Source organism: Nicotiana sylvestris, chromosome 3 (assembly GCF_000393655.2).
Source record: "Nicotiana sylvestris chromosome 3, ASM39365v2, whole genome shotgun sequence".
Classification (NCBI taxonomy): domain Eukaryota; kingdom Viridiplantae; phylum Streptophyta; class Magnoliopsida; order Solanales; family Solanaceae; genus Nicotiana; species Nicotiana sylvestris.
Window position 1 is genome coordinate 210,290,072 of NC_091059.1, and position 12,736 is coordinate 210,302,807.

Below are 12,736 nucleotides of genomic sequence, written 5' to 3' on the forward strand. Positions count from 1 at the left end.
CTGACTTTTTTGCATAATTTGCAAGAATTTTTACTAAACTATGAGAGCAAAAGAGAAGAGATAGAAGAAGTACAAGGAGAGAAAGGGGGAGGGAAGCCAAAATAAGCATGTAGTTTTTTTTTAGAGAGTGTATAAAGAGAGTAGGTTTTTTTAGGATTTGGCTATATAATGCCAATTGTTTGGGGCTATTTTTACCAAACCTAATATAAGGCTAAAAAATTACCAATTCCTATTATGAGTTGTTATAAAATGCCAATTTTTCTTAAAAGACTAAGTAAATGTGGTAAATAGATTTCCATTATAGTATAACTATGTAAAAATCCCGAAGAAATATACTCGGTATTACGTTCACAAAGCCCAAGTTAAAAGCAGTTGAAGGCCCAGTAATTGGAGGAAAGCCCAAAACCTATCTATATATATCAAATTGGAGGGAAAATTTTCAATGACAGCATTTCAAGGAAGAACAGCTTCCTGGCTTCTTCTGTACTCCTCAGGTTTCAGCATTTTTTCGATTCTTTTGCAATTCTTCCTTTCTAATTCTGTATACTCTTAATTCGTTTCGTCTCCCTTCCATGTTTTTTCTTATAATTTATGTAACTATTTATCGTATATTCATTCATGAAATTGTATTCAGATTCTTGTCGTCACATTACAAATTCCAAACGCCACAGACTCGATTGTTCTCTTCTTCCATGCAAGAAACCTAGATCAAATGTGTTAAATACAGCATATTTACAAATAAAACCTCTTGGAATTCCTCTAATCCGAAAAAGTACTGGTTCTTCCTGTGATACTATACATCTTCAACCCTATAAACCATACTCTATTGGTCGTAATTGCAGCCGCTGTGATTTCATATTTGAAGACTGTCGAGTCAGTAATATTCATTGCCAGATTCTTTTTGACCCCTTGAACAATAAATTGTACTTGTCTGACGGGTTATTTTTTAGTTCAAGTAAATCTAGGGTTTCGCTGAATGGGGTGTTTGTTAATGGGGTTAAAGTTGCAAAAGGCGAGGTTGTGGATATCTATGTCGGTGACGAAGTTTCGCTTGGCTGTGGAAGTCAAAGGACCTGTTGTATGGGGTTACGGTTAGGATTTTGTTTGCAAAAGGCTGTCTTTGTTCAGGAGGTTGTTGATAAAAATATAGTTGGAGATAATGATGTTACACCCATAGATTGTGTTCCACTTGGATATGTAAGTTATAAGTGTATTGCTAAAGCAAATGTGTTGTTAAATATGTGTAGGGAGGTATTATGTAGCAATCATCCTGTGTCGTGTATCCAAAAATGTGTTATTCTTGAATATGGAAAGGGAGTTAGATGTCATGGTAAAATTGGAGTCAATGAGGATTTTAAGTTTCCAGTGGCTAGTGTTCTTGGAGTACATTCTGGTGAAAAAGCTTGTAGGAAAGAGGTATCGATTGTTGAGGATGCACCTGGTCAGAATCAGGAATGTGATTTCCCCAATGATGCTGCACTTGCTATTGAGGTGGAAACATGTCATCTCGATGGGAAGGGTGCAGAACAAGTCAATAACGATGGGGCATCTCATGAGAATGGGTTCGACGCTAATGGCAGTGAAGAAGTTTTATCTCTTGGATGTATGAGGAAGGAGGTTGTTGGTCAAATTGATGATGTAATGAAAGAAAAGAATAGAATCGGCGTTGTTCCACCTCCAGGAAAGAAGTTCGTTTTGAATCGACTGGCATGTGAAGGGCCAAAATTTTCAGAAGATCCTAATGTTGTATCATTGCCAGAGCTTCTTTATCCAATTGAGAATCTTGAACAGCTATTTATTGCAACATTTACTGCTGACATACCATGGTAGGTCAGATTTGTTTGGTTGCATTTTGATTAGCTTCTTTTTTATTACTTTCCTAAAAGCTGGACATTCTTGAAGCTGATAAGGTAACTAACAAGTCTAAAATGACCTTATGAAAAAACTGAAGATTCACTAATAAAGTCAAGATAGTCAATTACATAGTCCAAAATGTCTATGTCTATATGTAGCTTTTGTGCTTTTATTTTATTCTGAATGGAGTTTTTCTTATAGGTTTCTGTCCTACTGTGAGATTCCAGCTGATCTGCCTGTTACCATCGCTTGCCACAATGCTGAACGGTGTTGGAGTTCCAGCCCTGATAAAAGAACCTCAAAGCCTTACCCAGATTTTCCAAACCTTGTTGTTGTGTAAGTTGACATATTTCACCCCTTTTCACTCTGTTTTGCCAAATGGTCACGAGCATGTACTTGAAATGGTTGATTTTCTCAAACTGCTTCGGAATGGAACAATTAACAACTTTTTGATCAAGTGAATTCATGGTAACAGTTACCCTCCATTTCCTGAGGTGATAGCATTTGGTCAAGACCTGAGGAAATCAGGCATTGGTTGCCATCACCCAAAGTTGCTTGTGTTGCAAAGGAGAGATAGTCTCCGTGTCGTGGTCACATCTGCTAATTTGGTGGCAGGACAGGTGCTTGTTGAATCACCTTTTCTCTCTCTAGTCTTGTATGAAGCTCATTTTCTCTCTCTGGATCTTTTTTTAAATTATATTCATTAATTTGTGAACTTGAAAGAAACACGTTTCCTTTTTGGAATCATGCACTGAACTATTAATTTTTTTTTCTCTTCGTGTTTCCCATTTCCTCAGCATACTTATTAATCTTGATAACCTGTTAAAAATTTGAGAAAAGGACAAGATCGTGGTGCTCGCAGTAAGGTTGATTGCTAAATGTTTGCCTGATAGAGCATATAGTATTTTTTTGACACCTGCAACGTCGTGTTCTGCTGCAAGTAGAAGTTAAGAGTCCGTGAGATATTCTTGTGAACAAGAAAAAAGTAGATTAGACATGGTCCACAACTTTGGAATGGAGAGGAGTAATCAGGATTTCTCATGATTCATCCCTTATGAGGTTTAAAGTAGTAGGTTAGGAAGACCCAATATTTTATATGAATTTGTTAATCATCTATCTGTTAGTACTAGGTACAGTTTCTGTCCAGATGTATTAATGTTTTCTGCTCCTCAAATGCTGCAGTGGTGCAGAGTGACAAATACAATATGGTGGCAGGATTTTCCTCGCCTGGATGTACCAGACTACTTCTCACTTTTCACAGCAATATCTGGAGAGGAAAATGGACATTTGGTATCTGATTTTGCTGCTCAGCTAGCTGGATTTATGGCCTCCTTGGTAGCTGATGTACCTAGTCAGGCCCATTGGATCCTGGAGCTGACAAACTATGATTTTAAAGAAAGTGATGGCTATCTGGTAGCTTCTGTACCTGGAATCCACTCAAGTCGCATTCCTTTTATATCAAAACCAAAACATTTCTTAGGGGTCAGTAACCTCTGTCCTTGTGAATTCGTGATGTCATGCCTGATACAGTTGCCTATTCGAACGGTTATTTTTAGTCAAACTGATGATATTTTCCTAGTGTTGCATTGGATTCTAAAGGAATTACCTGTTTGTTTAAAGATAAACGCCTCAGTACAGTGATCTGTCAGCTTGCACAGTTGCACCTAATTTAAACTACACTTTGTGGTGTTATCAAACAGTACCAGTAAGAGAAAATATTGCAAGTAGAAGTGCATGCACTTACATATCTATGCACATCAATATGGAAATGAAATTAAGAAATTCAATTACTGATGTTTTTGCTTGAATAGCAACAAAATCTCTTTTCTTTTTACCCCAAAAATGATGTAACTGTGACTGTCTGTGTTCTAGCTTTTGTAGGAATTCTGGTGTAAGAACAACTTGAAAGTACATCTTAAGGCTGAGATTTGAGAAATATGAAGTATCTCAAATAAAGAGCTGTTACAAAAAATCTGTAGAAAGACGGGTAGTTTTCTCATCTGCCTTGGGGAATGAACAGATATTTCTAGAGTTGTCTGAGTTTCTCAGCTATATATTCCCGACAATTGTGTTGAGACTTTACTTGTTCTATTATCTTAAATTTGGAACAACTACCTGTTGATTGGGGTCAATTGGTTTTGTGACCCATTACAAACTTGTATTTAGTTTTATGACCACATCTCTTTTTTTACACATGAGAGATTTGCTTTTACACATGAGAGATCTATCTTTTACACGTAAGAGATCTAAAAAAGACATTTTCTTAAATTCAACATTGTAAAAAGCCATGAAGGCCTAAAACCAGGGTGAAAAAGGTATTTATTTGAAGATTATCTGAATAATCCCACCCATTACATTCTGATTTTATGTTAAGAAGATGTATCTTCCAGTTGTCTGAGTAAAACCACCCTTAAAATTCTAATAATAGGAGACTTAACGTCTGTTCTTGTGAGTTTTCATATCTGAAGAGCTGTGCAGCTTTGTGAATACCCTCTTTTATATGGTCAAATAGTTGTGTATTCTTTCATTGTTTTCTCTCTTTTTTCACTTCTATTAGTAAGGGACAGCCTGGAGGCATTTTCTTGGGGTGTGGTTGGTAATGTTGAAGTTTGAAGTGCACTATTACTACTGCTGTAGGGTGATTGTGTGCCAGAGTTATGTCACTTTAAGTCAGTGGGTTCTGTTGAAGCATCAGTGGCTGGTCTAAGTCATCTCTTCCGTACTTCAGTGGATCATAATGGAGCACGGCTGAAGAAGCTTGCCGCTTACCTTCGCAAAAGCGGTGAAAATGTATTTGGAATATCAGAGGTTATTCTAAAGAGAGACTCAAATATACAAGCCGATGCAAATGCTGTTAGCATTCTCGTACCTAATCCTGAGAATCTCTCTTTGGGGGGTAAAGTACTTTCCACTTCAAATATACATATTTGAATAGGAAGATTGGCTATTTAAACTATAATCTATAATATCCGTATTGAAATGTAATGATAAGTCTCTTTACTAGGGTCAGTTTGATTTGATGCATTTTCGGACTCCTTAATTAGAGGAGAGTTTACTATAAATGTCAGTGGTGGTGGCTGTGACATACGAATGGTCATAGCAGCTTGGAGGATGAAATCGTAATCTCAACATTATGATAACAGTTTAGTAAGAGCTGAATTTTGTATTTTACTTAATCCCAATGAAAAGGAGCTCAGTCTTGTTCTTGTTAACATCTTGCTTTTTTGTCCACTTTGTAAGAGTGGTAGACTATTAAATCATATACTAAAATAAGTATACATGAATATTCATTTGCATTCTTCTGCTTGCCAAAATCATTCTTCTTTTTATTTATTTTGAACCAATTCTTTTGCTTTGTGTGCTAAGAATGTGTTCAACTTGGGTTTCTTCCAAAGAATTTTGCGAAGTGGGTTGCTCCACTCTCGGACAGTGGTCTTTTCGTGTTTTCTGCTTATATTTTCCCAAGTGAAGTTCTTAGTGCTGCTTTAGAGGGAAGCAGCAGCAAGGTACAGTTAGTACTGCATGTATCACAGGTATGCCTACCACTAGTAGGATTCATCTGTGACAATGCTGTTGAACATATTTGTCTTTGTGTCTAGTAGTCATATTGAGATCATAACCTTGCAGGGTCCATCCTTTTCAGCCATTTCAGAAATTATTAGAGGTGAACATGTTTCTGCAATTTGCACACTCATTGCATCGCTTCAGAGGTGTTGGGGAATTTGGCGGATTCAAGAGGTAATTTTTCTGAAACAGTTGGACATATTTTTCAAACCTAAACTGATTTTCATATTGGTGCAATTAAGAATAATGACTATGTCTTGGGCCTGTGGACTACTAGTCACCATTTTTTGGTGTCAGACCATAGAATTCTCAGCTGTGGGCTTATGGGCACTGCGTTTCAGTTGTGGCAAATTCTTACCTTTAAGAGCCATGCTTTGTAGCCCTCTCATGTTGTCAGCCTAAAAGCAGAGAGAAGACTTGAGATATCCACAGTAATACAGGCCAATTATTCTCAGTTGTATTTGAGTGTAGCAATTGTGTAGATCTCAATCAAAGTTGGAGTATAAAACAATTATGATTAACTTCACTAAACAGAATATTTTCTGTGTACACTATCTTGTTCTGTTTGAACCATGGATTGATTCAAGTGATGGTTTACCTTGGATAGCACGGTCTAAAAGCTTATGAGGCTTAGACACGAGATTGGAAATTTTATTCTTAATGCATTATCCATCACTTTCACCAATTTTTCGAAAAAGCCAATTTTATTCTTAATGCATTGTCCATCACTTTCACAATTTTTTCAAATTTTCTTCGAACTATCTTGTGGTTCCTAAGTGAGTTTGATGCTAAGGTGATTTCTAGCCTTGGTTGATAGGGTTACTTGGTACCTATGTTGGTGGGAGGTACCAGGTACCCGGTGGAGTCGAGGTGCGCGCAAGTGACCCGGACACCACCGTTAAGAGCAGTAGCTTCTTGGTTACTGGAGCACTACCAAGAAGCATGCAAAAGAGTCATAGTAGTGATTCAAAATGTATGTTATGTGTAAGTTGGAACAACCAGCCAGAGCAGAAAGTTCTACAGACTTCATTTTTCTGATAAATAACATTTTTATTTATAAAAGTTATTGGAATCCTGACTTTTTTCGTTCAATTGCACCTTGTTCAGGTTTTGGGTCAGTTCAAATGGCCGGAACATTTAGAAACTGATTTTGTATTTGGTGAGTGTTCTATGAATACTTGATGATTATCAGGCTGTCTTCAAAATATATTGAGAATTATCATTTATGATTATTGTTGCCGTTCTGTTAAGGTGCATCCTCAATTGGGTCCATCAATGCAAAATTTTTAGCTGCATTTTCAGCAGCAGGTGGGAAGCGGTCATTGAGGCTCTCTGAATCAGAGGAATCTGATCCAGATGTGAGTAGCTGCCACTAAATTTTATGATTTAGCTGAGTAATATGTTATTGCTAAGTTCAAGTTTTGCCCTTACTTTTTCTGGCAGTGGGGCTGCTGGAGTGTGAGCCAAGAGCTGAGGAACCCTTCCATTAGAATTATTTTTCCTACCATTGAAAGAGTGAAAAATGCGAGCAGTGGAATTTTGGCATCCAGGCGTATATTGTGCTTTTCACAGGTAGATTAATTTGTTCTCTCCTTTAATTCTTGAAAAATATTTGTCCTTGAGTTTAAAAAAAAAACTGACTGTGTTTGACGACTGGAAGAATGGATTCCCTCTTTCTTATCAAGTTCTTGAGAAATCATTTACTGCAATTTAACTAAAAAAGTTTTACCCAATATTCCGTTTCTCAGAAAACTTGGCATCGGTTGAAAACTATGGGCATTCTACATGATGCAGTTCCTTTTCCTGGCAACAGAATTGGTTATCCCATGCATGCCAAGGTAAAAGCTGTCAGAACATAGTTGCATAAGTCTTCTACTACACGGTCTGGCATTTAATTTTGTTAAGTCCTATGATAAGGGTTCTTATCAAAACTCGGTGTCTGCTTTAACATGCTATGTGATGAGTTGAGTACGGATAGTGTTTGCCTCTGTTTTAACAATGTGGATATCAGTTACTATTCTATACAAATGATCCAATTTGCTGCTTTCCGGATAAATTCTTTTGAGATATAGAACTGAGTTAATTTGTTTCATGCCCAACTTTTAAATTGCTTTTGGAGGTCATAAGCTTTTATTTGCTTGTCTCGCGTGCTGACTTTCTTGGAAAATCCTGACGCTAATTGCATTCTTAACTCTCCTTTGGTGATTTTATTGCCTTATGGAGGTTCATGTGCCGTCACCGATTTTCTACGTGATGTTTATGCTGATCTTATCTTGTCACTGTTAATCAACGTTGTTTTTTTCCGGTACAAATACTGTAGTGGAAACTGCAAAATATTTTTGAGTGCTTTTCTTTTTCATGCATCATTTTCCCAGATCCCACAAGTGGGATCTCACTGGGCTGTTGTTGTTGTTGCTAATCATCCTTATCTGTCAGAGACTCATACCTTTGATTACTCTCTCTTGCTCTCCCTTAATTTCTCTGGTTCAGAACAGCGTCAAAGTCATGACATAGATAATGAGTTCTTATTCATGTTTAGTATCTCACTTAGAAGTCCTAATGACAAAAAGAAAATGTGTGAGGTGAGCAGGTTGCTCGAAGAAGATTTCAGTCGAAGAAAGATGCGTCCCCCTTTGGATGGGTTTATTGTGGATCACACAACTTCAGTGAAGCTGCATGGGGGCGTCCTGTTTCTGGTTTACAAGACAAGAAAATCAACGGAAATACAAGTTATTCTAGTTTAGGTTTGAGACTTCATGTCTCTAATTATGAACTAGGTATCTTATTTATTACTCCCCCTCCAGATGCTCATTGCAAAACAAACCAGCAGACAAACTTAGATGATATTGTTTTACCCTTCGTTGTGCCTGCACCAAAATATAGACCAGCAGACAAACCTGCTACCGCTCAGGAGATGAGGGAGGCCTTACTTGAGCAAACTGAGAGGGGGAGAGAGGTAAATGCAGCAGCAAAAGAGGCGGATGAGTGGATACAGGAAGAAATACCTGTGGAGGAAGAGGAAGTAATTGAGGCTACTGACTATGTTGTTAAGGAGAGAGAAGATGAGAAGGCTTATGCGGAGAAACTATGGAATCAAGTTGATTCCTCGGAGAACTGTTAGAATCCAATAGGAAAACACATTCAAGTAGAATAATGTAGGAGTAGATATACTGGGACAGCCTTTCTAAATTTGGTGCAAATGATTCTGATGATGCCGAAGGTTGACGGCGCCCTCATTAATTTAGGGGGTCCGGCATTGGTGTGGTTTTAAAATGTTGTGTGATTATAGTCGAAAAGAAGAGTCTTTTAGTTTTATAGAAATATAGTTTCGATGATTTGGTGATAATGTATGTATCATTGTAATTTGTAAAGGTAAAGAAAAGGACAATGTACAAGTCATTTATGAACAGGAGATAAGAATCTCGTGGAAGATGAGACATCAACTTCTTTCTTTTGATTGTTCTACCATTGACTTGGGTTGTCAAATAAAAATATGGCACATTGCTTGGTTAGGTTGATCCTTCAGAACTCGTTATTTCAGTAACATTAAAAACATGGAGATATTTTATACGACTAGTGTTTTTAGCTTCTTGAACTGGTTCGCTACAGTTAACTTTCAGCACCAGTGATATAGTATAAGAAACAAACTCGGATTTTAGTTGCTTTCCTCAGTGACCAAAAGAAATGAATAGGAAAAGATCCTTGTGGCAAGCGAGTGGAATGGTCTAAGACGTAAAGGAATTTGGGCAAGTCGACGGTATGTGCAATTAATAGATGGAAAAGTTTATGGTCTTAAAATATAAAGTCAAAACTTTAGAGCGGTACAAAAAGTACTTATGCAACCCCATACACTAATAGCCTGTTTGGCCAAGTTTATTTTTCGTCAAAATATTTTTTTTTTTGCCAAAAGCACTTTTGACCAAAAATTAAGGTGTTTGGCCAAGCTTTTGGAAGGAAAAAAAATGCTTTTGAGTAGAAGCAGAAGCAGTTTTGGAGAAGCAGAAAAAAGTAGCTTCTCTCCAAAAGCACTTTTTTGAGAAGCACTTTTGAGAAAAATACACCTAGAAGCAGTTTTTAAGCTTGGCCAAAAAAAAAAAAGCTTGGCCAAACACTAATTGCTGCTCAGAAGTGCTTTTCAAACTAATTAGCCAAACACAAACTATTTCTCACCAAAAGTTCTTTTGAGAAAAACACTTTTGAAAAAAAGCACTTCTCAAAATAAGCTGATTTTTGCAGCTTGGCCATACAGGCTATAAGTTTCCTTTATGTCCGGGGTTCGGGAAAGAGCCGGACTACAAGGGTGTAACGACCCGGCCAGTCGTTTTGAGAGTTAGAGCCCCGATCCCCTATTAACTGCCTTCCCATACCTATTTCTGCTATTTTGACTTGCCGGGAGGTTTCATTTTGGTTTTTGGAAGTGTTTGGGACACTTAGTCCCTAAATGGAGGTTTAAGCCTTAGGATTTGAACCATAGTCGGAACTGTGTGAAGACGACTCTAGAATGGAGTTCCGTCGATTCCGTTAGCTCAGTTGGGTGATTTTGGGCTTAGGGGCGTGTCCGGATTGTGTTTTGGAGGTCTGTAACTCATTTAGACTTGAAATGGCGAAAATTAATTTTTTGGAGATTTGGACCGGTAGTGGAATTTTTGATATCGAGGTTGGATTCTGATTCCAGAAGTTGGAGTAGGTCCGTAGTGTTAAATATGACTTGTGTGCAAAATTTGGGGTCAATCGGATGTTGTTTGATAGGTTTCAGCATCGGATGTCAAATTTGGAGATTCTAAGTTCTTTAAGTTTGAATCGGAGGATGATTCGTGATTTTAGCGTTGTTTGAGTTAGTTTGAGGGCCTGACTAAGTTCGTATGGTATTTTAGGACTGGTTGGTATGTTTGGTTGAGGTCCCGAGGGTTCAGGTGAGTTTCGGGTGCTTAACGAATGGAAAATTGGACTTGTGCATATTCTGAAGTTGTTGGTTTTTTGGTGTTTTCGCACCTGCGGTGGGAAGTCCACAGTTGCGGCCCCGCAGAAACAAGGAGAAGGTCGCAAGTGCGCTTTTGGTCATAAGAGCCTGTGAGCACAGATGCCAGATGAGGGCTGCATCTGCGGGTGAAGTGGTTGCAGAAGCGGATTTGGGAAGGAAGACAAGTTTCCGCAGAAGCGGGCGATGGAGGCAGAAGCGTATCCGCAGATGCGGATATATGTGCGCAAGTGCGGAACCTGGTAGTTTAATGAGATTCCACAGATGCGGAGTTTTAGCCGCAAATGCAGTACCGCAGAAGCGGGTAATTGACCGTAGGTGCGGCTTAACTGGCAGAAAAAGGGCAAAATCGAGGGTTTGATTTCATTCTTCATTTTTGGACTTGAGAATTCGGAATGGCGATTTTTGGAGGGATTTTCAGAGGAAGTTTTGGGGTAACGATTCCTAACTTGATTTTGGTTGTATTACATTAATCTATAGTTGAATTCTTCATGTAATTAATGAATTTGGGTGAGAAATTGGAGAAAAGTTCTTAGGCCGAATTTTGGGGTTTTGATCGAGATTTTGGTATTGAATTTGGTATGGTTAGACTCGTTAGTGAATGAATGTTCATAATTTGTGACCTTTACCCGTTTCCGAGAGGCTCGGGGAGGCTTTTTAGGGCGATTTTCTAATTACTTGCTTTAGCCTTGATTTCATTAGCTAGATTAGTTTCTTGTAGTTATATTTATGTTATGTAATTGATTTGGCTAGATTTGGGCCATCCGGAGCCGGATATACGTGGAAAGAGCATTGTTACGGATTGATTGAGTTTGGTTCGAGGTAAGTGGCTTGCCTAATCTTGTGTAGGGGAACTCCCCTTAGGACTTGGTACTGTTTTGATATATGAGCGTCGTATACGTGAGGTGACGAGTACGTACACGGGCTATTTATTGTAAAACTCCGTTTCACTAAGTCATAACCTGTTTTCTCCTTAGTTGAACTATACTAGCATATGTAAAACTATCCTGTTTAGTCTAGAATATCATGCTTACGTATTTTAACTGCCTATATGAACTCTGTGCAACATGTTTAGTGAAATCTCCCCTTTTTCCTTGACCTGGACTTAGTCTTAACTTTAGGTTTTCTTGCTGTAAATGTTATTTCTGTTGGTTGAGCTGCATATTTATTTTGGGACTACAGAACGATATTCCGGGAGATTTCCCTGTTTTGTGTATTTACTTTGGGACTACGAAACGGTATTCCGGGAGATCCCCCTACACATTTACGTTTGAGACTACGAGACGATACCTTGGGAGATCCCCTATTGTTAACCCTGTACTCTGAGCTGTTGTCTTTCTATGATTTTATTCTTGTTAGATTTTCATATTTAATTTTACGGAGATATTTCATTCTGTTTTATTTCATTATATTTATATCAGTAGGACCCTAACCTGATATCGTCACTACTCGACTGAGGTTAGGCTTGGTACTTACTGAGTACCATTGTGGTGTACTCATGCCCTACCCTGTATATTTTTTCACGTGCAGATCCAGGTACCACTTATCAGCCGCATTACTAGTGAGGCTAGACAGCTGTAGAGACTTCAAGATACATATGTCGCATCCGCAGACCTTGGAGTCCCTATCTACTCCTCCCTATGTTAAACACTTCTTGTATTTTCTTCTTTTGTTAGACTCGGAGTGTAGAAGTATTGTTTCTTTCTATAGCTTGTGACTTATGATATTCCGGATTTTGGGAGAGTTTATGTACCCTTCGAGAATGGTTATATGCCGAGCAACATCTTAATTTCTTATTTAAAGTTACCTGTTAGTTGTTAGCTTTATGTTTTAGATCTATTCCGCAAAATGTTAGGCTTACCTAATTGTAGGGACTAGGTGTCGTCACGATGGTTTACGGAGGGAGAACTTGGATCCTGACAAGTTGGTATCAGAGTTCTAGGTTCATAGGAGTCGTGAGTCACAAGCCGGTTCATTAGTATCTAACGGATCGGTACGGAGACATCTGTACTTATCTTTGGGGGGCTATGGAACTGTTAGGAAAATTCCACTTCATTTGATTCCTTGTAGTGCGAGATTATTGACTTCGAAATTCTAAACTTCTTTCTTCTATTTTCTCACAGATGGTGAGGGCAAGCGCAACCGGAGATGACTAGGCACCCGCGCCTCCTACTAGAACCGCCTGAGGCCGGGGCTAGGGTAGAGGCCGAGGACGCTCACGTGGTGTAGCCAGAGCACCCGAGCGAGCTGCTACAGAGGAGCCACCAGTAGCTCTAATTGGAGTGCTGACACCTGAGGTGCCTACTACTACTACACCAGCTTTTCAAGAGACCCTTGCAC

At 38.6% G+C, this 12,736-nt stretch overlaps 1 protein-coding gene across 3 annotated transcripts; it reads left to right on the forward strand.

The window, feature by feature from the left end:
- The first annotated feature begins 451 nt into the window (after positions 1-451).
- On the forward strand, positions 452-12,073 carry LOC104229819 (uncharacterized). 3 transcript variants are annotated; one of them, XM_009782532.2, is made up of 12 exons: positions 452-1,826; positions 2,056-2,190; positions 2,330-2,474; positions 3,037-3,336; positions 4,492-4,750; positions 5,221-5,387; positions 5,482-5,592; positions 6,526-6,577; positions 6,670-6,776; positions 6,862-6,990; positions 7,167-7,256; positions 11,927-12,073. In XM_009782532.2, exons 1-12 carry the CDS (start codon positions 619-621, stop codon positions 11,975-11,977), a joined length of 2,754 nt encoding a protein of 917 aa, XP_009780834.1. In that variant the 5' UTR covers positions 452-618; the 3' UTR covers positions 11,978-12,073. The 3 variants fall into 3 exon arrangements, with proteins under 3 accessions (XP_009780834.1, XP_009780833.1, XP_070027538.1); XM_009782531.2 differs by lacking the exon at positions 11,927-12,073 and adding an exon at positions 8,009-8,870; XM_070171437.1 differs by lacking the exon at positions 11,927-12,073 and adding an exon at positions 8,009-8,870 and having other exon boundaries at positions 3,037-3,267.
- The last annotated feature ends 663 nt before the right edge of the window (positions 12,074-12,736 follow it).